The 26,322-nt window shown below is 40.3% G+C and overlaps 1 protein-coding gene across 2 annotated transcripts in view; it reads right to left on the bottom strand.

The window, feature by feature from the left end:
• LOC138032817 (cadherin-23-like) overlaps positions 1-26,322 on the bottom strand; it is an 83,551-nt gene that overhangs the window by 29,433 nt on the left and 27,796 nt on the right. For both annotated transcript variants that reach the window (XM_068880540.1, XM_068880539.1), the window contains exons 15-36: positions 25,093-25,160; positions 24,122-24,365; positions 23,286-23,324; positions 22,291-22,407; positions 21,653-21,781; positions 20,560-20,784; positions 18,391-18,627; positions 15,733-15,876; positions 14,249-14,429; positions 13,996-14,120; positions 13,269-13,580; positions 12,398-12,517; positions 11,205-11,271; positions 9,876-10,226; positions 7,636-8,564; positions 6,199-6,312; positions 5,252-5,429; positions 4,519-4,613; positions 3,168-3,308; positions 2,471-2,570; positions 1,222-1,667; positions 1-56 (exon numbers count right to left, since the gene is read on the bottom strand). The exon at positions 1-56 is cut by the window's left edge and continues 140 nt beyond it. In XM_068880540.1, the coding sequence (XP_068736641.1) occupies positions 1-56; positions 1,222-1,667; positions 2,471-2,570; positions 3,168-3,308; positions 4,519-4,613; positions 5,252-5,429; positions 6,199-6,312; positions 7,636-8,564; positions 9,876-10,226; positions 11,205-11,271; positions 12,398-12,517; positions 13,269-13,580; positions 13,996-14,120; positions 14,249-14,429; positions 15,733-15,876; positions 18,391-18,627; positions 20,560-20,784; positions 21,653-21,781; positions 22,291-22,407; positions 23,286-23,324; positions 24,122-24,365; positions 25,093-25,160 (4,418 nt within the window). The remainder of the gene's footprint in view (positions 57-1,221; positions 1,668-2,470; positions 2,571-3,167; positions 3,309-4,518; positions 4,614-5,251; positions 5,430-6,198; positions 6,313-7,635; positions 8,565-9,875; positions 10,227-11,204; positions 11,272-12,397; positions 12,518-13,268; positions 13,581-13,995; positions 14,121-14,248; positions 14,430-15,732; positions 15,877-18,390; positions 18,628-20,559; positions 20,785-21,652; positions 21,782-22,290; positions 22,408-23,285; positions 23,325-24,121; positions 24,366-25,092; positions 25,161-26,322) is intronic.

Raw genomic sequence — 26,322 nt, 5'->3', positions numbered from 1 at the left:
GACTCAGGTACAAACATTGGAATAAAGTCATTCACATCTAAAACTGTAACCGTCAGCTGTAAAATAACAAGAGGATAATTGCTTCAGTGTAACTTGCATCTAGAGTGAGGTAAAACGGCTTTGTACTAACTCCACGCCTATGTATAATATAAGTAAATTTTGAAAAAAACCATGTATGTCTGTACTGTGGATATGATGAAATCTTATTTTGGTTTGAAAGAGAGCAAATGAAAGTCCAGGATCTTTACGAATTTTAGACCCAGTCCGTGCAAAAACTGTCCCGTCAATGAAAACGTCACACAAAAAAATACAAATTAGAACTACGTCCAGTGGGGTATCCGAAGTTCTTTTCGACTATGGGAGGATTTCACGTGACGTCACCGCCGCCATTTTGGTGGACAAAAACAAAAGATCTCTCATTTGCTCCTTTTGTTTGTCCAGTCAGCAACTGCACATTGCAGCATTGTTATCTGTCTCTAGCTGTTGGTTGCAAATCCTCTCTTCCATCTCGTTGACGGTGAGTATTGAGTGAGAAGTATCCTGCAACTGGAGTGAAGAATCGGACTTGAAACAAATAACAAACAAAGATTGCACGTCGTGAATTGGCGCTTCCGCTCTGCTATTCGTCTTCGTTCTCACTGAACCCAGTGAGCCGTTCCCGAAGGCGTCATCGGCGGTGTCGTCGTCGTTGCGTAACATTCCGAATGCGTAGCTTCGGGTAGCTGTCGTCTTTAACCTATTAGTCATTGATTTGCTTTGTTAATCTACGCAAAATCTATCGACATCCACTATCACTACACCTCTTGTGGCAGATACGAACTCGCAAACCGACGAAGTCCAATATCAAAGATGTGCGCTGTAAACGGCCGCCATGTTGGTCGCATTGATTAGTAAGCTATGATTACCATAAGAGTGTGGCGCTCCGCTATAAAATATAATTTCCCATGGTGCTTTTGTTTCCTCTGTCGAACATTCCCTGTATACTTTTCAAGTCTATCACCCTTCCATGAAATAGGCCACTTTCGATATATTAAAATTCAGCTTGAAAGAGAGGTTTAGAGGACAAAGAAAAAGGAAAGTGGCCTGATATGTTGATATCTTTCACATTCATTGCAACTTGTCCTCTCTGCCTCGCTGTCAAGCTAAATATTAATATTTCGAAAATGGTCGATTGAGCCAATCTGTTGAACATAAAAGGCTATTACAGATTTCAGTATTTACCGTAGTAGTTGACTTCTGCTCAGTGTCATTTACTCTGCTAATCGCGGCTATAACCAAGGAATATCTTGCCACTTTTTCTCGATCAAGGCCAATGCCAGTCCAGTTTAAATACACAGTACCATTTAACTCGCCGATGATGAAGTGTTCGTCTTCATTCCCTTCTTCTATTCGGTAATGAATTGTCTTGTGTAAGTCTGCCGCATCCATGTCACTCGCGTTGATCTGGGAGACAAACGTGCCCGCGGTCGCATTTTCAAGTAGGTCGGCGGAGTAATGTTCTTGGTGGAAGACAGGCGCGTTGTCATCTACATCTATGACGGTTACTAGGAGACGAGCATAACCAGAGAGGGCGGGACTGCCAAGGTCTTCGGCCGAAATTGTAATGTTAAAAAACGGTTGTGTTTCGTGGTCCAACTTTTCCCTTAAAGTGACGACTCCAGAATTCGCTGAAAGAAGAAGGAAAAAAAAAAAAAGAATTTCATGGGATGATTGCTTTGTCCTTTCCCTCTCGGATACCTTTCATTAAAGTGAGTTTCACAATAGTGTGCTCAAGCAAGGTTAAAGCACACGTTCCGGATATCAAATCTCTCAATCAAAAGTCAATCTTTTCTCTCTTTCAGAGCTCTGGCTCGATATCGTTATAATAGTATGTACCACTCCAGTGAAAAGTGCTTTCCGCGCGTTCTGATTGAGAGTAAATGCTCGGAGATATTTGCTACACCAAGCTACTCTAAAAAACCAGGGTTAATAAAGATACGATGAACAAAACGGCTTATTGTTTCACTTCTATTGGTGTATGGGCCTTATTAATCACACGGTCCCCATGTTGAGTCCGGGATTGAAAACTCTCGTTTTCCCAGCCGAAACTCGCTCCCAAGCATTTCAACTCGAGGTTCGGGGTACGAAATCTATTGTCTATGGCCAATATATGGCCGTCGTCCGAATAAGACCATTGTTAGAAATAAAGAAAATTTTCACTCAGTTGATTATTCAACTCGTGCGGTATACACTAAAACAATTATTCAGTTCAGTTTCAGTGAAAGTGGTTGATATATATTTACGTCATCTTCGGTGAATAATTGTTAACTACAGCATCAATGATTAGTAAAAACAAAACCTTTTAAATTCGTTGTTTACACCAAAAAAAATAAAGGTCAATAAGGCGAAATACCAAACTTCAGGATACTTAACTAAGTATAAAATGATCATACAGCTACGTAGTTAGTTTAAAAGTCTAAAGCTATTTTACCGTTTATTGAAAATTGATCACGTGGGTCACCACCCTCAATGCTGTATCGGAATTGGCCATTAGCACCTAAGTCTGGGTCAGTAGCTGACACGGCTGCCACCTAACAAGTCATCAAATCAGTGAACAAAAAACAAAGAAACCATTAAATTTAAATTACAGAACCTATTTTAAGTTTCCACATCTTTGCGAATGAGTTGGAATTTCTAGATCCAGATTTCGGATCTCTGAAGCCGGGATTCCGGATTTTGGACTTCAAGAACCAGATTATTGGATGTCTGGGGAATCGGCTCCCTGACTCCAGATTTCTTGAACTTGACCTACTTTCCGCATATCTAAAGCTGGATTGCAATTCCCTCGAACTGAATTCCAGATTCCTCAAAAAAAAAAGAAGCCTACTTCCTGATATCTGCCTTTGGATCCGAATCCGTCTGTCTTAATCCCTCAATTTCCAGTATTTAGAATATTCGGATTTTGAATTCTAACTGATTCCTAATGCCACATATGTAACGAACTAAATGGCAGATTTCTATAAAACCATGACTTTGAATAATTTGCATCGGATCCCAATATGTGTGCATCACAATTCCTAATTTTCCGGAATTCAGATTCAAAACTCTAAAACGCCAAATGTAACAACTTCGAGTACTTCAGAGTGTGGATTAACTTAAATGGGAAGATGAGAGATGTAAAAACGCACCTCAGTCCTGGGAAATGCATTTTCTCGTAATGAAACATTGTAGGTGGAGCGTTCAAATCGAGGTGGGTTGTCATTTACATCGTTGATTATGACTTGAACTGTTGCGTTACTTTCCAGAGGGGAATCCCCGTTGTCACGCGCCTAAAAGATCAGAGAGAAGAGTGCAATCTAAATGTTAAAAATATAAATTCTCTGTTCATAATGGAAATGTAATTAGCTATCAACATAGTTCACAGGCAATCTACTCAGGTTGTGATCAGAAAGTGATAATTCAAAAGAAGCGTCACGGACTTTCCAGACTAACTATTGGCTGTTTACAAAGTGTATATGTGCAACGCATACTGCCACTTTGTGATCAGGGGCACCCAACGACCAATTTGTCGTAAAATGTATTATTATACCCCAGTTAATGAAAATAAATGTTATTAAGGCATTTTCAGGTGTTTTTCAGTGTTGCTGGGAGAACATTATCTGTTCCTTTTTCCCAGCAAGACACACAAGAAATTTCCCAGCCAGCTAGATAAAATTGGTTGGTTTCCCAGCCAGCTGATCAAATTTATCTCCCAGCCAGGAATTCCGCGCGCTTTCAAATCCCTCGATCCAAAACGACCGAACAAAAGCGACAAAACCGGGACAAAACAGGTTTTTTTCCGCAAACGCAATCACTCTGACCAGCCGTCGTATGTTTGTGACCACTCTCTGAGAGAGGGAAGGGGTTGAAATGCTAGAAAAAGTCAGTAATTCCCAGGCAAAACCTCTATCAATAACAAAATTTCCCAGCCAGCTCATCGAAACACCTGTATTTTTGCCAGCCAGCAAGATTCCTCTAGGGAACAGATAATGTGAGGAACAGATTCGTTGGGTGCCCCTGTGTGATCATCTGGCCTGCGTATTCGCAGGCTCACAATAGCTTTTGAATAGATTAAATCCTTAGGGTTCATCGTCTGCAGATCAGTAATGATTACTTTTTTACATGTGTATCACGTTTCTCTTTCTTTCTCCACTGTTGCTCATTTTCTCTTCGGTGTACATAAAAATCACAAAGGCTTAATATGCTTAAACATGTGATCGAACGTTTGAGAAGTCTTCAAGTCAGTGATATACGCGTATTTGACATTCAGTCCGTTGTGTTCTTCTTGAAACTTGGTTTATGTTTTATACCTGGCCGGTCCGGAGGGTACAGTCCCCGCTTTATACCCCAGTCTGTTTCTATAACCCAGTCTGTTTTTATACCTCGCCGATGGCCTGTAGTCCGTAGTCCGTGCAGTATAGCTCATGTCTTATACTGACCGTGTTGCTTTTACTCAGAAACGTGACAGTTATATTCTGTACTTTTATAGAATGCACTTACTATAATGACAAATGTATAGTTGGCGTTTGTTTCTCTGTCCAAGCTTCCTGACGTTGCAACGATACCCGTTGACCTATTCACCTTTAAAGGAAGGCCTGAAAATGCGCAAAACAATCAATCAGTCAAGCAAGCGAACTTGACGGTAAGTGAACAAGCAGTCGGTCAGTCAGTTCGTCAGTTCACTGGGTCTGTCGGTTCGTTCATCGGTATGTCCGTCGCTATGTCGGTCTATTGGTTTGCCGGTCCGTCGGTCGTCCGTCGGTTCATTGATCAGTCAGCCATACAACCATTTCAAGAGTCAGACTGCAACTAGCCCACCAATTAATCGATTGGTCGATCCATTGAGCAACCTGTTTAGTCGGCTAAAAACTAATGAACTCAAAATTGGGCAGAAAGACAGTGGACTTCATTGATATAATAAAGATGACTTCATTGATTTAATGAAAATGAGGAGATAGATCCGATAATTTCCGATGGGAGATTCTAGCACCCTCTGATTAAGGTGTTGCTGCAATATTCACTTCTACAGAGATCCTGCTAAAATCGATGGGTAACGGATGAACGCCTAGTTTTTACTCTGCCTCCACTTTCTCTTTCAAGTTCGTTGCATATATGTAAGTCTAAAACTAAACCATTTCTCTACTTATTAACACACAAAGAGGTGACCGTGATGGCGTCTTTACCACCATTTTTTACTTCATCCATTACGAAAACTTTAAATAGCGGCACTTACTTTCGTTATCTGCATTTACAAGGAAATATATCTCAGCGTTTCTTCCTTCATCCTCATCCGTAGCAGACACAATTCCCACAGGGTAACCAACATTGACATCTTCAGAGACGAAAAAAGTGTACGTTGCTCGAGAAAAGACTGGAGAATGGTCATTGTCATCGAGAACAGTCACAATAACCTATCAACCAATCAATCAATTAATATCATTGAATCAGATATCCTATCCAAAACTCGAAAAACTCCCAAATTAATGTATTGGATAAACAAGGTAACCTTTGTAAAATCACGTCATTTGAAAATGTGCGATCACAATAGTAAGAATAAAAATAGACCTGATATATCTTAAAACATGCTTAGAACTCGTACAATGTTTGTATGAACTAAATAAGGTTGAGCTTTATTATGTTACTTACTAATTTAAACATAAGCAAGTTACAAAATTCAAGGTTTAGAGTTTAAAATTTAGAGACTACGAGATTTCGAATCCATCACGATCAACTCACACATCAGCTCTCGTTTGCAACTTGTTCATTTCTAAACCAGCATTTTCCAAAATTGATAAGAGTTGATCGTAATAACTTATTACAAAGCATTATGGGACAGAAATGAGGACAAGCATCGCAAAAGTGTCTGTCTTTGCCCGCATATTTATCCCATAATGCTTTGGACCCTAAATCGTGACGTCAATCGAAAAGTGGGCTATTGTTCATTAGACAGGACCCAGAAACTTGTTTTCCTAAAAACAAATGTTATTTAATAAAAACGGGCTGGTAAATTTTTGTCAATGGTGATGAATGAAGAGAGTCAGTCTTTATCAATAATGGCTCTGGCTAACTCGCAAAAGTCTGAGTGGTCCTGAACAGGAATCAAACCTATGGTTTTGCAACCAGGAGGTCTATGCCGGCGTTCTTCTCGATTCTGATGAATAAACTCTTCATGTTATTTACCTGTGTCGTTCCCTGGCGGCTTCGAATTGCGTCGTCGGCAGCTAAGACGGTAAGAGTGTACGTCTGGCTTCCAGGCTGCTCTCGATCCAAGACAACAGCTGTAGTGATGTTTCCCTGCAGAAAGAAATTAAGTTAAAATTTCTGTGCAGCGGAAGGAAACAAAAACAAAATTGCCCATGTCTCTCTGAAACAACTAAACCTCTGGTTTCAAGACAGACATTTTAGTCATAGTGTTTTGGTAGCAAGCTTGTCACCTGAAACAAAAATTAATGGCATTGTTTCCTCGAGTGCAAAGCAACCGAAGTCGTCTTTGACTTCGTCTTCATTGCCGGTTAATATCGTCCCCGTAGGTAATAGATGGCGTCATCACCACAATCATCATTATCAACATCATCATCGCTATCGTCGTTGTCATCGTCATCGTCGTCGGCATTGTCGTCGTCATCGTCATCGTCGTCGTCGGTCATCGTCGTCGTCGGCGTCATCGACTTCGTCATCGTGGGTCATCGTCGTCGTCGTCGTCATCACCAACAAAATCATTATCACCATCATCATCTTCATCAACGTCATCGCCATGACTGACGTCAGTATCATGATCATGTTCATTGCCACTTACTTTTAAGTTTCCTATTCTGAATATTTCTTTTATTCCTTAAACCCCACCTGTATGATTCTATTACATTCCTAAACGATTTTTTTCAAAACGTTAGACATGCATTCGGAGGCTTAAAGTGAACCTCCACTTCAACAAAAAAAATAACTTTAAATCACAGGAAATAACCGTTACAGTCAAGTAAGTCTAAACTATTTTAAAAGAAAGTATTTGTATCCGAAATAAATAAGTTTTAGAATCGCCTATTTTTGTTTTCAAATTTCGTGAGCGCCGCCATCTTGAATAATTGTGACGTGTTAAGGTTGCCCTATTGTTATGAGACAAAAGCTCTTTGTGTCAGAACAATAGGGCAACCATAGCATGTCACAATTATTCAAGATGGCTGCGCCCGCGAAATTTGAAAGTGAAAATAAGCGATTTTAAAATTCACTTTTCTTGATATAAACACTGTTTTAAATACGAATTTCAAACAAATTTGTTTGTAAACATAATTTCCTTCGGTTTATACGAATTCTTTAGTAAAAGTGGAGGTTCTCTTTAAGATATTTAAAGGGTTACACTATTTCACTACTGCCATTTTGTCAGAACTGTTTCGTATGAAAGTGATCTTCAGATTTGGTTACGAGCACGTTTTCGTTAATTCGCATATGGAGGAATCGTTTCTTGCTTATCGCGTCATAATTAGGTTTTAATAAGAAAAAGATACTCAAAAAGGCTTTTGATTAAAGCACAAAAAGTGAACTTGAAAAGTGGCTCTTGTACTCAATCTTGTGCTTATATCCAAAGCTGAAGGTCGGTGTTTCATTGAAAAGAATATCACTTACAGTATCTTCATCGATACTAAAGCGGAAGTTACCGCCATGTAGCCCATAAGACAATCTGGCATTGGACCCCAAATCTCGGTCTGTTCCTGTGATAACCAACACAGGCGTACCAATCGGCTGATTCTCCCTAACATAACCACGATATTCGCTCCTGTTGAAAGTCGGGCTGTTATCATTTACATCAACCAGCACCAGGGATACATTCACTTCGGTAAACATCGGTGGGATTCCCATGTCACTGGCACGAACGGTGAAATTATAAAAAGGTGATACTTCGCGATCAAGTGGGTTATCAGCCTGGGAAATGAAACCACTTAAGGCGTCTATTTTCACATATCTTGTGGCATTTCCGACAATGGTAAATCTTATGTCGGCGTTTGTGCCAGAATCAGGGTCATTTGCCTGGACAGTGAGAATACTTGTATCTCTCGGAGACTCCTCGCGATAATCTTGTACGTAAAGTGGTTTCGAAAAGAGTGGAGCATTGTCATTAACATCGTCAATCCTAATAATAATTTTTACTTTTTCGGATGTCAAGTTAACGCTATCCATTGCCTGAACGAATATCACATGTTCTGTCATGTTTTCCCTATCAAGGTGACCAACAGTTGATATCACACCAGTGGTCCGGTTAATACGGAAATAGCCAGGCGAATCACTTCCTTCCAGTGAATACCGAACCGTATCACCAATGTCTTTGTCCAAGGCTTTCACTGTGGTTACTCTCGTTCCCATGGTAGCATTCTCCAAGACATGGAATGACAGCACGTCACTTTCAAAATACGGTTTCTCGTCGATGACGTCAGTGATAGTGATGTTTAATTGACAACTTCCTTCAGGTGCATTCTCTCCAATGTTTGCCGCTGTCACGTGAAGCACATAATGACTTTTGAATTCTCGGTCTAACGTTGAATCAACGATCACGTCCCCTGAAAATGAAAAGTGAGTGAATGATAAGCTTTTCAGACGTCTTAAGTATCGCAAATCCTGATGTCGCTCTTATCCATGACCAATACTCTTGAGCTGTGACTAACACTGATAGCTTGTAAATGTTAAGTATGCTTCGGTGTAAGCCCTGTGATGAGTGTTCAGCCATTGCTACAAAAGGTTGCACTAAACAAGCCTAAATGTAGAAGCGATCGCCGCACTTAACTGGACAATTTAAGCAATCGTCTCTTCCAGGTGATCTGGTGACGTAATTTGGAGGACTGGGAAGTAAAATTTTAACGCCGTATCCCACAACCCCGCGCGGCCTTAGGTGTTGTTTCCAACTCCCCGCAGTATTGCCATCGCCAAAACTCAACAGATTATTACGTATCTACCACATTTCCTGTTCCTGAATGAACATTCAAGTAGACCCGACAAGATCTAACCTCGCCTCTGCCATGTTGAATTCGAAAATAAGGCCGCGCGTAGTTGTGGGATACGGCGTTAAAATTTTTTTGTTCCCAGTCCTCCGAATTACGTCACCAGATCACCTGGTTACAGATACTTGAAAAGTTCAAGCGGCTTCAAAGGGATTCAAACCCAAGACTTCTGCGATACCGGTGCAATGCTCTACCAAATGAGCAATGAAGCAACTCAGTTGGGAGCAGCAAGTCAATTTGTAGGGGTCATGTTTCCCCGTGAAAGATCATGGGTTCGAATCCCGTTGAAGTCACTTGAATATTTCAGGTGTCTATAGAGCGGTTTTCAATTGAGAGTCGAAAGTAATTAGCGAATTACTTTGGTTTTGCATTACTTCACTCAATGATTGGTTCAAAGTTCCCGCGCCATTTTTTCAACCAATCAGAAGTGAAACCAAAACCAATCGTGGCTCGCGCGTGCACATTTTCCCGCGCTTTGTGTCGGCGACGTGTAATTACTCCGAGTTTTGATTGGTTTACTGGATTGTCTCCGTCCTTTTTGATTGGTCAAAGTAATTACTTTGGTTTTGGTTTTGGCTCTAAGAGATAATTGATAAAATTGTCTACTTAAGTGCGAGGATCACCTCTACTTTTTTCTCCATAACTCGAACTTCAAATATATACATTTATTTTCATTCAGTAAACAAGTCTACGAAACAGATCTGTCTGACTGTACGACTGCCCGTCCGTCCCTCTGTCTATCTGCCTCTCAAAGAATACGTCTCGCACCTCTCTAAACAGACTTCACGATTGGCCAACAGATCGGAAAATCGAACAAACACAAGAATGGAATGAAAATTTAAGGAAATAAAACAAGCAAATAAATTCACTTACCTGTTGCTCTGTTTATGTAAAACTTCGCATCCGCGCCAGTAGAAGTGTAGGTTATCTCCTTGTTCAAAACAAGCAAGTCCAGATCTGTCGCCGTCAGCCTCGTTACCATGGTACCACGGGCAGCGTCCTCCGACACATTTGCATAGTATACTTGTTGACTAAACCGGGGGAGTTGGTCATTGACATCTGTCACTGTCACCACCAGTGGGACAGTCGATGATTTGTTTCCGCCGTCTGTTGCAATGAGAGTCAAGTCGTAGGAATCGTTGGTTTCTCGGTCGAGAGAGTTGCTAATGCGAGTAGTGATCACTGCTGTTGTTGAATTGATTTGGAAAAGATATGAGCCTTGACCTGCACAGTAAACAAACAGAACAAAAATGCTCATCACGTCTTCGAAATGATGAGAAGTCCAGAAATGTCGATGTATCTCATTTGGCCTTGGCTCATCAGTCTACTGCATTATCTAAATTTAGAATACGGGTCCCGCCAAAATGTGGCCAATCAGATTAGGCCTGTTGACCACAACGCCTCTGATTGGCTTGAAACCAAGAAACCGCACGAGGGATTGCTCGTGCTTAATGTAAAGCCATGGATCGTGCAACACATTAACGCCACGTTTTTTCCCCGCAAAAATCTCACAGTAGCCGTCCAAAAAATAGAGAATAACCGACAACTGAGGGGCTGCATTCCATCGCAGATCGATACTTCTGGTTAATGGACTTCTGAAATGATGTAATGTCGTTTAGCATTAGCACTGTTTGCAGCAGTATCCTAGTAAGTGCCGCAAGTCAAAAGGAAAATTGCCACTTTGGTCATTCAATGAAACGAGCCAAATCGTAACAAATCGGCGCCGAAAGTTTTTTGTTCAAAATGACTTTGACCACCTTTTGTGAATCACAAATACATGATGAAATATCTCCATCTCAATGGCATAAGCGCATCGTTCCAAATAGTATGCCATTGGCTGAGTAGAGAACTGGTGGACAAGAGCTGTGAAACACGGAACCGTCAGCGTTTCCGACTTGCCCTGAGCGCCGAATCTCTGGCCGACTAGAAAAAACGGTTGGAAATATTGTGGAATGCTACATTTTATGGGAAAATTAATAAACCGAAAAGGAAAGGGAATTAACTCTAGAAGAAAGGCCAACTAAGATGTTAACTCTACCTAGCCAATCTGGGATGTTCGAAGGACTTCGATATCGCCTCCTATTATTAAGATATGGTGATTAAGGCTGAGTTAGCCCAATCACAAAACTCCTCATTTATTTCTAAAATCTGCTATTACTTAAGGCTACAAGGAATCACTGGAAAGTGAATCGATGTCCTCACCTTCGATTGAAAATGAAACTTCAGCGTTGTTTCCTTCATCAGCGTCTGTTGCAGCAATAACGACTTTCTGTGGAGATCATGACATGCATTGTTCAGTTGTTCATATTTTGAGGATCAACATACACTAGAAGATATATGGGTTATTGACCAAGCGTGAGGTCAAGATATGGCTGGACATTGGCCAATTCGTTTTTTTGCGTGTTATTTCGTCTCGGTCCATAAACACGCAACAAAAGAAGGAGACCAATATCCAGCCATCTTGACCGAACAAGCTTGGTCAATAAAGGATTTATTACATGGGATAAAACAGTACAGCTCCATCTTGCCCGCTCGGGGAGCCAATCACAGCGCGGGATTTGGTTCATCTTGCCCGCTCACGGAGCTAGGCATATAATAAGGAATTATATTTCAATTAAAGCTATGATCCTCGCAGTTATTGCGTAGAGAAGCCTGAAATTTTCAGGACTGACGTCGGGAGCTGGTCATTCGTGGGTTCTAATTTTCCCGTGAGGAATGAATCAATGAAAGAAATGACGTATGAAATGAATCATTTACCGAACTACGGATATGAAATCAACTAAAGCTATAATGATCCTCGCAGTTATTGACGCAATTTTAGCAATTGCGTAGAGAAGCCTGAAAAAATCAGGACTTCATAGCTTTACTTGATTTCATATCCGCAGTTCGGTATATGATTCATTTTATATATCATTTCTTTCATTGATTCATTCCTCACGGAAAAATTAGAACCCACAAATGACCAGCTCCCGACGTCAGTGGCTTCATAGCTCAGTTGGTTAGAGCGTCGCACCGGTATCGCGAGGTCACGGGTTCAAACCCCACTGCGAAGTCCTGAATTTTTCAGGCTTCTCTACGCAATTGCTAAAATTGCGTCAATAACTGCGAGGATCAAGGCTTTACTTGATTTAATATCCGCAGTTCGGTATATGATTCATTCATACATCACATTTCATTCATTGGAATTATATTTTTATACTAAAACATATGTAAATACAAGAAAATACCTAATAACGAGATAACCGATAGGTTTTCGAGTTAGCAGCAACATCAGTTTTAGAAAGGCAGGATCTCTCACGTGCAAAATATACTAAACAAAATCAAATGTGGCTTTATAAAAGGGTAAAGATAAAAAATGTCATTTTAACAGCAGAAGTGAAACGTATATAACTTACAGGGAAAACAGTAGTTCCCGCTGGCGAGTTCTCCGCAACGTCTGCCTCATAAGAGCTTTCTTTAAATCGCGGTGGATTGTCGTTCTCATCAAGGACGCTGATTACAACCTCAGCAAATGCCTTTCAGAAAGAAAATGTAAGATACAGATTGTTTTTATTCATTGAGGCCTGCTTTCCATATGATCTTAACGGTACAACAAATGAACTCACCATCTCACTTGCCGTCATGTTTGTTTGACTTTAATTAGGTGCGAAAAGGGCGCCAGGCAATTTTCTTAAGTCTGATTGGACAATATATGACACGTGTTTTAGTACGAAGAATAGTGCCTCGCCGAAAGGCATCAGATCGCTCTAGACAGACGTTTCCATTAAAATTTTTTTAGTCGGAAGAGTCGTAATGGTGGGGAAAGTAGAACTAGATTCAACTCTTCCAGTCACCCAGACCATGTGTCACTAATCAAACTTATAGAGTAAGAATGCTTTTTTGGGTGTATTTTCCAAAAATTCTGTGATTTTGTTCGCGCTTGATCGATCAATTATCTTTAAAGAAAGCTTCACTGTGCTTTCGTGTCTCAAACCCCTTTTAACACGCACAAAATTGGCTCGGCACCAATATTCTGAGTGCCTAGCACCCCTCCAGAGATGTGCTTCGCACCCATATAATTTCTGGCACAGGCGCCTGATATACTTTCTGTTTGTGCTGTTTACACAGGAAATTTTTACCGTGCCGTCTTGAAAACATGGGTATGGTACCGAGATTTCGGAGTGCCGTGCCAAATTTTTAAGATAGGGGGCCTTAGTATCCGGAACAGGGGAACAACAGCTTGTTGGAGGAAGGACATTTGACAAGACTTATCTCTCTTTTTCTTACCTTTCTACTGGAAGGTAGGCCCCCATCTTCCGCCTGTATAGTAAGCTTATATTCTTTAATCCTTTCTCTATCGATGGAACCCTTGACTGACAAAACTCCCGTCAGATTGTCAATTTTAAAAGCGTCCTCGATATTCCCAGCTGTTATCGTGTAAGACACGTGACCATTCTCATCTCGATCGCGGTCTGTTGCGTAAACAGTCACAACGCTCGTGCTCACGTTGGAATTTTCCATCACGTGACTGGTGTAGGATGATTGGTTGAAGACAGGATCATTGTCATTAACATCATCAATTGCGATGGATATCACAGTCTGTGGAGGAAAAAAAGATGAACGAGAAAAGGGCCGCCTTAAAAACAGCGTTGGTCACTTTGGTGACATAAAAAAATTGCAAAGCCGCCCTAAAAACACAAACGCCACCGAAACAATGAAAACGAAGGCAGAAACCACAATGATACGCTTCTTTAACTAAGGCAGAGCCCGTGACAATTGGATAAATCGCGGATAAATGTATTCTCCCTTTCAAAGAACTTTATCACCAAGCAAACTTATCAAGTAAAAATGCCTTTCTGCATGTATTTTCCAAACGTTCTGTGATTTTGTAATGCTCCTGTTTTGTCACGCAGTGCAAAAAAAAAAAAAAAAGAAAAAACCGGCAAACCTTACAAACAACAATGAAATCAAGGAGTCTTATGGGCTTCGATTTCCTTTATCATAATTGACTTACCGAGTTTGCCCTTCTTGGATCACCCTCATCTTTTGCCTCAATCGTCAAACTGTAAACGGAATTCACCTCTGCATCGAGAGCTGTTTTAACAAGGATGTACCCACTAGGAGTAATTTCAAAATGACCTAAGATGATAAAAAATTGAAAAAAGAAACAAAAATTGATGAATGGAATCAGGAACAGAAAAATAATGACGATGACAGTGATGTTGATCATAAATACAAGCAATCACAACGAATGGAAGGAAACTTACCTTCGGGGTCTCCTCCTGTTATGTTATACGCAACTTTTCCAGCAAAACCCAAATCCTTGTCGGATGCTGAGATTTGAATCACGTTACTGCCAGGCCGAGCTGCTTCACTGATTTGAGTGGACTGGGGTGGATCAATAAACTGGGGTGTATTGTCATTGATGTCATCTACTGTCACGGTAATCTGACAGAAGTATCAATGAGAAAAATAGTGATTATTGTGGATTGGTAGATAAGCTCTGATTTCATTCATGCGCAACGGTCTCAACGCATTAAAAACTTAAAGGGCCACCGACAACCACAAGTCTTTGCGGGCATGCAAGCTATCGGCGCCATTTTCTGTAATACAGAAACTAGTATTTCTTGAAAAGTCAAATTCGATCGCCTCACATCGTCGTGTTTTGGATGCCCAGTAGCATCAAACTTTGTTAATATTTTCCTTAATGTTTAAATATTGTATTCTTGGCGTTATTTGGGTGTTGTGTTCGTGTTAAAAGCGAAATGAAAACTGTGAAGAAAGTTCGTCAACCTTAAGATTATGGAACGAAAGGAGGAAGGCGTTTGGATTAAAAAACAAATCGAACAGCGAATTCGCAGTTCTTCTTCACGGGATGTTTCTGAAGCGAACCGGCCGATTCGATTGCCCGGATAATAACAACAACAAAGGCGCGCAAAGGACACTGGTTGTCGGTGGCCCTTTAATGACTGGTCCCGAGGGAAACAGTTAATTTTGCTTCCCGAGAATCTCTCGAGGCGCAGCCTAGGGAAACATTGAGACTCGAGCTGTTTCCCGAGGGACCAGCAAAACGAGCAATGGCAACACCAACGGCGGTCGTCGGTCAACATTCGCTGGTAACACTAGAGTGCACTGTTACCCTCTGGCGTCATAGATTTTGCAATGTTGCCCGCTCAGAGACTTCTGGCGGGAAATAGTTTTATTGTTAGACGTCATGTGACCTCGAAGTAACCAATGAAAGCGCGCACTGTTGGGGGAAAATTTTCAGCTATATAACAAGATGACTTATGAGACGGAAAAGTCACTTAGAGGGTTGGATCTAGGCAAAAGTGACGTCATTTTCTCAATAGCTTAAAATTTCAGCGTGTAAACGCAGTTTATTATTTATGCTTTAACATGAGTTTAAAAATCTGAAAGCCCGAAATTCCCGTGCTGCATATTAATTCAGTCGCGTACAAACGCATTGCATTCTTAAACTAGTGAGTCTTTGACGTCATTTTCTCCGCGATCCAGCTCTCTCAAGGTTTTAGAGTCAGTAATGGTGGACCATTAAATAAGAAAATTCCAGTTAATTGAACAAGTGTCTTCTTGAAATTAAGGCTTAAAACTTTGGCCACTTGACATAAGTTTGAAATCCAAAGGAAAAAAAATTGGATTTACCAATTTAAAGGAAATAACTTACATCTTGTCCTAAGATTGCAACAAGAAGTTACCAAAAATTAAATCGAGATAATCTTTTTGAAAGACTTACTCTAACAGTTGAAGCCTTTCTGGTATTACTGGGAACAGCTTGGTCTGTGGCTGTTATGTCTAGCGAAAAGACTCCTCGGCCTTTTGCATCCAATGTCATATCCAAGCTCTCTCTGTCCACAGCTCTTTGCACTGTTAATACGCCCTGAAATTGATCAATAAATTATTGATTACTTGATTGGTTGATAAGTACGTATTTTTTAATGACCTGGAACGCGTACGGGGTAAACTCTATTGAAATAATCGCCCTATAGGGTCTTGGTGGTAACCGTGCATACGGCAAGAGCTACTGTAATTTGAATTGACCAATTAGAATTCGGCGAGCGAGAAAAACTGTGCTATCCGGCGTCACGTCAATTCTTTGCAATGAAAGGGCCAGAAACCCATTTCAAGCTTTGGTGCCAAAACTGGGTTGCAAGCGAGCTGCGACTCGGACGTCAGCAGTTGTACTTTGGCTGTTATTTGTACTTTTTCTAACTATTTTAAGACGAAATCATTCTGGTATTTTCGAATCAGGTGTAAAAAGACGTCAAAACTGTTTTGATAATGTTTTTATTTGTGTTAAATCGAGAAAAAAGACTTTGATGGCGTCCTTTCGACAGGGTAGATCGACAACAACATCGTTTACGCACAGAAATGCACTGTTGAGTTTCCGGTGAAAGGGCAAAGGGTTGACAGGATAGCACAGTTCTGACTACCGCGCGCACTGCGGGCGTGGGTTCCTTATGAACGTGGAAGGAAGATAATATATAAACCTAATTTTATAGTAGCTTTTGGCAAAGAAAACTCAAGAAAAACTCAAGGACCTTTGCCAAAGCTTAACCAATACAATTTGAAGTGTTAAAAAGACGATCTATTTAAGAAATGTTAAAAGGCATTTAACTTCCTTAAGAAATCTCGTTCTTTTCACCACGATTTCCTGCATTTGTGTCGGCAGGTGAGACTCAACCTAAGGCTACATGAAGCGCGCCAAGGATGCCGAGAAATAGAACGTTTAGAAGATATGGTGGCGCATGAGTACACTGACTGAATGAGTGACCGAGCGACTGATCGACCGAGCGACCGAGCGACCGAGTGACCGAGCGACCGAGCGACCGAGCGACCGAGCGAACGAGTGAGTGAGTGAGTGAGCGAGCGAGCGAGCGAGTGAGTGAGAGAGTGAGTGAGTGAGTGAGTGAGTGAGTGAGTGAGTGAGTGAGTGAGTGAGTGAGTGAGTGAGTGAGTGAGTGAGTGAGTGAGTGAGCGAGAGAGTGAGTGAGTGAGTGAGCGAGCGAGCGAGTGAGTGAGAGAGTAAACAGTAAACAGTAAACAGTAAATCTTTATTGCGCCTTACTCTCCAAAGGGAGGTATCGGTCTCGTTACAATAAAGGTGATGATATCTACTTGAATAACTAATTAACTAAAAAGATCATACAATTACTTGTAATACAATTAATAGTTTTGAGTGAGTGAGTGAGTGGGTCAGTGAGTGAGTGAGTGAGTGGGTCAGTGAGTGAGTGAGTGAGTGAGTGTGTGTGTAAAAAAACAGTAAAACAGTAAATCTTTATTGCGCCTTACTCTCCAAAGGGAGGTATCGGTCTCGTTACAATAAAGGTGATGATATCTACTAGAATAACTAATTAACTAAAAAGATCATACAATTACTTGTAATACAATTGGTATAAAATTATTATTTTAATTATTTTGCATTTAGGAAGTCTTTTCTCTTCTGAAACATTAAATATGTGTATTTACCTATTATCTTTGAAGTGCTTTCGTTTTCTAGGGTAAGTAAATACCGTATTTTATCCTCATCATTAAGGCTTTTGAAAACAACATCGTGTGTTGAAAGGAGAGAATGGAGCTCATTTCTAATGTTATCGTACCCTGGGGAATACATCAAGAAGTGCCGCTCATCTTCTATATAGCCTCTATTGCAGACTAAACACGTTCTTCCATCTACTGGGATTGGTGCACCTCTATTTTCGTATTTCCCAGTCTGTATTCGCAAGCTATGAACCCCCAGACGCAATTTTGTCATACTTATTCTATGTGCTGGGTTTCTGATAGTTTTGAGATAGTCTTCCAATTGGTAGTCGAATTTGACTTCTTTGTGTGTAAATTTCTTTCTAGAGCCTTCGGAAGTGTTGTTGCGAGCCTTCAGCCAATTTCGAATGTAGTCCTTTTTAAGCTGTTTCTTTATGGAGGAACGAGCATTCTTAATGTGTAGTTGGCTTGATGTATTGCCTGTAGAGTGCATTCGTATAGTTTCGTCATTATTTAATACATCAAAAAATTGGCTGTGACTTTTTGCGTGATGAAAGGCTTCCTCTAATAGAGGGTTGACTGTTTTATGCTGCAATCTAAACGAGTAACTAAATATTGAAGCTTTTATGTCTATATTTAAAGGGTACCGTCCAAGTTCTGCCCTACAGGCAATGTTCTCTGTGTACCATGGGGTATTTAGTGTTTGTTTACAGAATTTGATATGGACTTGTTCGATAGTGCTTTTGTCAAAATGGGTCTTATATGATAATAGCTCCGGTCCCCATATTTCGCATCCATATGTGAGTGAGTGAGTGAGTGATCAGGAATTAAGGACATGGAATGCGGACTCCACAAGTGGAATTCTTGTGAATTACCCTACATTGGACGAGGTCTCAATATACCAATCACATACCGTGGATGAGTTTATCTTGAAGTAGCCATTCTCATCTCCAGACATGGAATATCTGATCTCCGCATTGGTACCGTAATCTTTGTCAGTGGCGTTAACATCAATCACAACCATCCCGACACTGCCCGGGCCTTCATCGATCGATTTGATGTAAGACAAAAGTGAATCGGATGGATTCGGAATAAACTCGGGAGAATTGTCATTGATGTCCAGTATGTCGATATGTAGAATCGTGGAATCCTGCAAGCAATACATAAGTGAGTCAAAAGTCCAATTCGCAATCATGAAGTCTATTTCACACACTTTACCTCAAGTCAAACGTGGAAAGACTATACTTGAATGATGGGAGAGCTTTGAAACCCAGTCGATCGCACTTTTACGGTGCTGTTGTCCAATAAACTATTGAATCAGGCTGCCAAAAATGCCCAAATATTCGGGTATACCATTACACTTGCAGAAAGCTAACAGCTATCTGTGTTTGGATGCATAGAAAACGAAGATCCAAGACCGAAACCCAACAGAAAAAATAACATATCGAACAGTAAATGGCGAGACACAATTTGTTCTTTTCTTGTTGTTTAGAATGATTGGTGAGTCGTTTCTGGAGAATTTTCGAAGGGTCATCGTTTTTGTTTTATTTTTTCCACACACCCATAATGTAAGTGGAAAATGAAGACCCCCGGAAAAAAATAACATACGTCTATTAAACATTAAATGGCAAAATACGTTATTTCTGTTTTTTCCCTTTGTTGTAATGGCCGGTGTAAAACGAACGGCCCGTAAATAACAAAATATCAACAGGAATGATATTTAACTATTATTCACCGAATTTGAGGTGGCTAGTAGTGGATATTTACCTAGCCGCTAAGCGACGAGGTAAATATCTACCACCAGCCACCGACACTGAGGTGAATAGTTGTTTTAGTATATACTAAAACAGTGAGATAATACAGCACAAGAATATCATTTTAGCTCGTTTATTCCTGCAAAGACTACAACATTTTCGGGCACAAATTGCGCGCGAATTGCTCGGAGGTGAATAGCAAAGGATACGCGGAGTTTGAGTAGCCAATCAGCGCGCGCGTTCAACGCTATCCGCTATTTTAGTATATACTAAATTGCGATATTTACTAAAAGAGAATTGAACTTTATGGCGAGTCTGTTTTCCAGGTACTCCATCTTCGTTTTCTGGCCATTCGTTTTCCACGCACTCATCCACGTTTAGACCTTCAGTAATGGCTATTCTTTCAGTTTTCTTCCCAGAAAGGAAAGTGCAGAGTCTTCGGATGACCAAGCGATTTTTTTAATTCTTTGCAGTATCATTGACAAAGAATCAGTCTTAGAACTTTGTAGTAAGAAAAAGACGAGACGCACAATATGATTGCGGTCTTACTAGGGAGTTTATACTAGTGTTAAAATCAAGTTTTAGTGTTCAGTGTTCCCCTATGGATTCAAAACACCATAGAGTTAACACTAGAGTAGTGTAAACACTAGTGTTACACTATGTTTCTCTCAGGTGTGACCGCAACCTATAACGACTTCGTCGGCAATGTCAACGAATTTGTCAATTCAAGATGTAAGTTTGTGCCTGCGCAAGTCTTTCGTGACAATCAAATCTCGTTGACAAAGTACAATATTTGCAAAATCTGCTAAAAATAGATTGGTGTAAACGGTTTTGAAGCAAAGATAAAGAATGAACGATTCACGCTTGTATGTCTGCGTTGTCGACAAAAGCTTCAAATTTTGGTGAATTCCCGTCTTTATTTTGCAAAGTGGATGGAAAACATGGAAAACTTGCAGTTCGTAAGAAGCGTGCCGCACGTGCAGCACGAATATTTTTCCTCTTTTGGCCAATGATATTACTTTTTTGTGACGTTTAAATTGTCCCAAGCTCCACTCCCCCAAAAACCTACCAAAAACTTTGCCTCGTCGCCGTCTGTAACATAGTAGTCAAGTTAATTTTTTTAAAAGCTGGAGTGGACTTCCTTATTACGACCTGTCAGAGAGCTCGGCAAAATAATGATCTCTGACTAACTCGCACATGCGTGTTGGATAAAATAGTCCCTTTAATCGTATAGAGTAATGCTCTGTCCTTCACAAGTAAATCAAATTCACATGGCAAGCGACAAGGAAAAAGTAACCACATAGTAGAAACTTGCTCCAAAAACCTACCCACAACTTTGGCTCGCCACCGTCTGTCACATTAATACTCAAGTTAAAGCTGGAGTGAAGCTCTCTATCAAGTCCTGTCGGAGAAATCTGTAAAACTCCTGCATTGCTGTTCAGAATGAATTCGCCATTGTGCCCTGATGTAATTGCGTATGTCAACTCCCTGTTCCTTCCAATATCTAAATCTGAAGCTTGAAAAGTGAAGACAACTGTCCCACCTCCGTCGCCCTGTCACAAAAGAAAATAGGGAGCTTACGAAACGACGACGCCGACGGCAACGACGACGCTACAAAACAACAGTTTTAGTGAGCAAAAACAATGGTTCTGCACGCTCTGCACGTGCGTTTTACATTTTGGTACATTTCTTTGCCGTCATCTCCTAAATGACGACGTGAAATGACCAAATTCAAGGTTCTGTGGAGGACGTTAGCACATGACGATGAATTTTCAGTTCTCTCCCTAGGCTTCCAACCCACTCACACCAGTTTAATTCCTCGACAGTTACTACACATTTTGAACGCGGAACTACGTGATATAGTTTCGTAGTGATATGAATAACGCGAACTCGTATTTTTAAACGAAGTCCTCGTAGCCGTCGTCGTCCTCGTTTCGTAAGCTCCCTAATACTAAGCCAACGACTTTTCAAAGTTACTCTTCAGTGGATAACAGGCGTGGAGAAAAGACAAGGCAATTTTGCAGTTAGTTTAGGCCAGCCTTCTTTTTTCAAAGGGAGCTCAATTGCGAAGTCTTTCCTCAGTGTAAGAGTTAGTTTGCAACCGGACGGATGGACAGTCGAACCTGACGAAAAGCAATGCAGTTGGTCCCTGCCACTTTAAAAAACAGGCTAAAGGGTCTGTAGAGATCAAACTAACTCTCGTAAGATATGATAGTAAAGCTGGGTAGTTTAATAAACGCCTCAATACTTGAACTGAACATCAGAAAGCATTGGTGGTTTTTAAATGTGCAGTGCCACTCATAATGTTTCGAAAGTTCTCAAATTCTCAGATATTTTAAGAACATTCAAGACATCACTCGCGCCCATACATATCACAAAATGCACTGGCGTTCATACGATTTCCAAAACATATCCTTTTACCTCGCTTATATTTGTCGAGATGTAGGCTCCGCCATTTATAACAGGTGGGTTATCGTTCTTGTCCAATACAGTTACTGACAAAATTGTTGTTGTGTTTCTTCGCGGGAGTCCGTGATCGTACACCAAAACCTGGCACAAAACAAGAATCGAATATCTTCAAAACCTCTTGGAATGAAATTGCATATGATGGCTTAGAACCCGCAAATCACCACCACAGTAGTTTATCAAATACCTGACTTGTCGCCTGAAAAATGACTTTATTTGTGACCATTCCATATCGCGCAGAAAAAGACTCTTTCTAAGGTTTCAAACAGAACTAGAAAACTCTTTTTCAATTCCATTCGTCATTTTCTTCGAGTAAATTGCCGTTCCAGTTCTTTAAATTTCTAGTCATTAAAGAAGGCTGCTACACCCTTTTCATCAAGGTATTTGTTGGTAAAAATAAAATTTTGCTGTCTTTCGCGAAAAGTCACTGTGGCCTGCTTGCGTGTTTTTCGTCAATGCACATGATAGTAGATTATAGTAAACACCGGGAGTATAAATGAATACATCAAAAACGTAATTTCACTAAGAATTCTAGAACGAAAAATACTTATACCTGCGAACGAAAAGAATCAAGATCTTTAGACAAAACTTACTGTTAAGGAATAAGATGGCTCTTGTTCACGATCTAACTTCTTTATCGTTGTAACAGCGCCACTAGAATTGACTGCAAAAGCATCTCCGATATTTCCACTGATTATATGAAAAGAAACCTGCATAGAAAGAACAGTTCAAGGGCATCAATGAGCTGTTTTCTACATGCATATGTCTTAAGCTTTCCTCAAGAGGTCCGAGAACAATCCTTATCTAATTTCAAGTCATGCAGCTTGTTGGGAAATAATTAAATTAAATTCAATCCTTTTTTGCTTTGCTCCGAGGAATAGAAAACAGAAGAGTGAAGGAATTAGTTTGTAAATAAAATTTGGTGCTACGTCAGTGCTGCGCGAAATAGGATAATTTGGGTTTATTGGAAACTAACGTTTTGAGCATTGCCCTTAGCCAGAGCGAATGGGTTAGGTCGGGGGGTGGGGGGGGGGGGGGGCTGTGAGTTTTTAGTGGATAGAAGAGGGAAGAGCTTTGTCATTGATGGAACAATGGGACATGGGTAAACGAATAAATCAATTGAATGAAAAGCGTTCATTGAGAGATTGAGAGTGTCTAGCTGAAAAATGAAGTTGGTGACTGCAGTGAAAGGTCACAAATTGTTACGTCATGGGAGGAGTCTAAAATGGCGCAAAATTTCAATTATAGGGCGTTTTCAACTAACCTCTAGAGACATCAATAACAATAGAGAAATGCTCGACTTCTGGTGGACGAACAAAAGAAGCTAATGAGAGATCTTTTGTTTTCGTCCACTAACATGGCGGCGATGACGTCACGTGAAAACCACCTATAGAGCTACTAGAAATGTTGAAAGCGAAATGAACATTTCAAAGTGCAAGCCAAGAATATCAGTAGGAAGGGTTCTAAGAGTTGGTTCAACGGAAGCGGCAGAGCATACTTGGGATATGCGTGTTTGAGGTGAATTCATTTCCACCAAAGTCAAATTCTCCTACGTAACGATAGTTACGACCGATTTTCAATACTTTACCTCCGCGTTGTTACCGCTGTCCAAATCGGTCGCTGATACCTAGGGAAGTTAAGAAATGACAACACTTACGCCTTATAACACTGACCATGACGTAATACCGTACAAGACAAGAGGCTCATTTCTTGGAAGTTTCGCAAAATCTCTTGACAAACTACCGAAAATTGTGAAAAGCCGGTCTGTTGATATGATGTCAAGACAAGAAAAAAATTGTTACTATATTCACTGCCTTAATTAAAACGTCTTCCTTTGAAAGATACAGGGGATTTTGAGAAACGACGACGCCGCAAAACAATAATATCATTGATTAATCTTGTTGCACATGCAGCACGCATTTTAGCTCATACATTAGTTTTACGGTACTCGGTATAACGACGATGTGAAATCACCACATTTAAAGAAGAGTGAACATACAAATGCATTGTAAGAAGTGAATGAGATCGAATAATGATCGCGAAAGACTTACAATGGTGCAACGTCTTATTTTCAGGTGACGCTTTCGTCGTCGTCTTTTCGAGAAATGTATGGGTTCTTTAATTAAGGTTTCTTACCACTATTTCCATATAGCCATTTAAACCTTGAAATAAATTTGTAACAGTGTTTGCAGAGTAAAAAGAGAAATGAAAGCTTCACGTCACATGTATTCCGCACACGTTGTCGTCAGAACTTCAAATTTAGTGATTTCGCGTCGTTGTTAGCGCTGGCGCCAAAAAATGTGATAAACGCGTGCCGCACGTGCAGCACGATTATTTTTCCTCTTTTAACCAATGATATCATTGTTTTACGGCGTTGACGTAGCCGTAGCCGTCGTCGTTTCCGAAATTCCCAAAAAAACAAACCTGATACACCAGGACAGCATCCGTCTGATTTTCCATGATATTAACAGAATATGGTGCATTCAGAAAAACTGGATCATTGTCGTTGACGTCGAATAATGCGACTGTAACTTTGGTGACGTAATTTTTGTTTGCCTCGTAAAATCTTCCACCGTCATTCGCAACCACAAAAAACTTGAATTCCTGAGCTGTTTCGTAGTCCAGACCTTTGGTTGTTCTGATGGTTCCATTTGAGTCCACCTTAAAGCTAACAGAACATAAATTGATAGGATATGAATCAACACATGAGTGAATCGAAGGTAACTTTTACAGACACAGTGGTAAGACAACAGCGTTTTCTTGGAGGGAGGGGTGGCTTTAAAGCCAACTTGCGACTTACGGCCACATAGTTAAAATAGTGGGCATTTTGTATTCCTCAAAAACTACCGCAACTTAAAATTCTGAAAGTGAACCAACTTATTAGGTGAGTAAGGATTGATTGTATCGGTAGGCCAGTTGTCCATGGTAAATAAGATAATATAGAGTAGGAAGGGCTTCATCGACAAAAATGATAGCTTATATTGCAAAGAGAAACAGTTTCAGCTGAAATTATTAGTCTATAACAAAGGAAAAACATGGATGATGGAGTTTGGATTAGCACGGTAGAAAATAGTATTTTAATAGCTGAAATGCTCTCGCGTTAGGTCCAAGAACCTTAGAGGTATTTTTTTGTACGAGATCAATTACTTCGTCATTAATATTGTCATAATCATCTTATCGTCTTCATTTTCACTGACTTTCATCATTACCGTCGTCATAGTAATCATCCTCGTTTCCTCGAACGTCGTAGTCGTCAACGTTATCGTCGTAATGCTCCACGTCATCGCCGTGTTCGTCAACGTAATTGTCGTGATTATAATCGGTATCATCATCGTCATGGGCACGCTTGTACACGATTTCATCATCGTCATCATCTTTAAAACAGTATTATTCACCTTGAGCTTCCACTTCCATACAGCTCGTAATTTATTTCTCCAAGGGTACCAAGATCAGCATCTATTGCCTGTTAACAGTAAAATATGATACCGAAGGCACGCATTAGCCTTAAAATGGATGGACGGCGAGTTTTGCTCGAGTTTTTGCATCGTCAATAAATTCCATGAAAAACTTTGCTTCCAAGGAAAAAAAAAGAAAAAAAAATCACCCAGATGACTTTCAGTTAGTAGGTTTAAACGAATGATTCGAATGTAAGTAGTTACGTATTTTATCGATCAGTCGATGATGAATTGGGCATACCGGGGCACATTGTGAGGGCACCGAATGCTCTTCCACTGAGCTATAAGGATACTCCCGCCCGCTAAATCATTAAATAGGTTAGTTAGAAAAACGTCTAGCTTACATCTGGAAATGAAAGTACTGAAAAAGAATGGCAAATGTAGAAATGATGCCAGTGTCCCATCGTTGAAAATATTTGGCCAGTTGATTTACATCAAACCTTAATTTAAATGAATTAAAACAAGCCTTTAAATCGACGCATCGAACTTTTAGTACACTTCAGCAGTTAACAATTTTGCTGTGTCCACGTGACAACTTGCAAACTTGACTTACAGAAACTTCACAAACAATTTTATGACGTAAGAGGTTTATCCATTTCCCGGTTCGTATATGGAGTTCTGATTCATTCGCAGTTTGGAAGCTTGGCCATTAATCAACATGCTAAATTAGCCGCTCATTTGCCAAAAAAAGAAACTGTTACGCTGCTTTGATATTGTGGAAACTTCCGACTCGACATTCACACGTTAAAGGATAATAGAAACAAACTAATAGCAACAGATAAAAAGAAGTCTTTAGAGCGAGTTTGTCGTAAAACCAAAACCAAAGTAATTACTTTGACCAATCAAAAAGGACTGAGACAATCCGGCAAACCAATCAAAATTCGAAGTAATTACACGTAGCCGACACAGAGCGCGGGAAAATGTGCACGCGTGAGCCACGATTGGTTTTGGTTTCACTTCTGATTGCTTGAAAAAATAGACCTTATTCATAAATGGCGGTAACATTTATAATTCTTTTGTCCACGTGCAAATTAGCCTACCAAGCCTAATTTTAGAGCAAGAATTCTTTTCAATTCACTGTAGGGTATCGAGGCTTGGTAGGTTAATTTGCACTTCGACAAAAGAATTATAAATTGACCGCCATTTATGAATAAGGTCTATGGCGCGAGA

Source organism: Montipora capricornis, chromosome 14 (assembly GCF_036669925.1).
Source record: "Montipora capricornis isolate CH-2021 chromosome 14, ASM3666992v2, whole genome shotgun sequence".
In the NCBI taxonomy this organism is placed as follows: domain Eukaryota; kingdom Metazoa; phylum Cnidaria; class Anthozoa; order Scleractinia; family Acroporidae; genus Montipora; species Montipora capricornis.
This window is presented reverse-complemented; position numbering and strand designations above follow the sequence as displayed.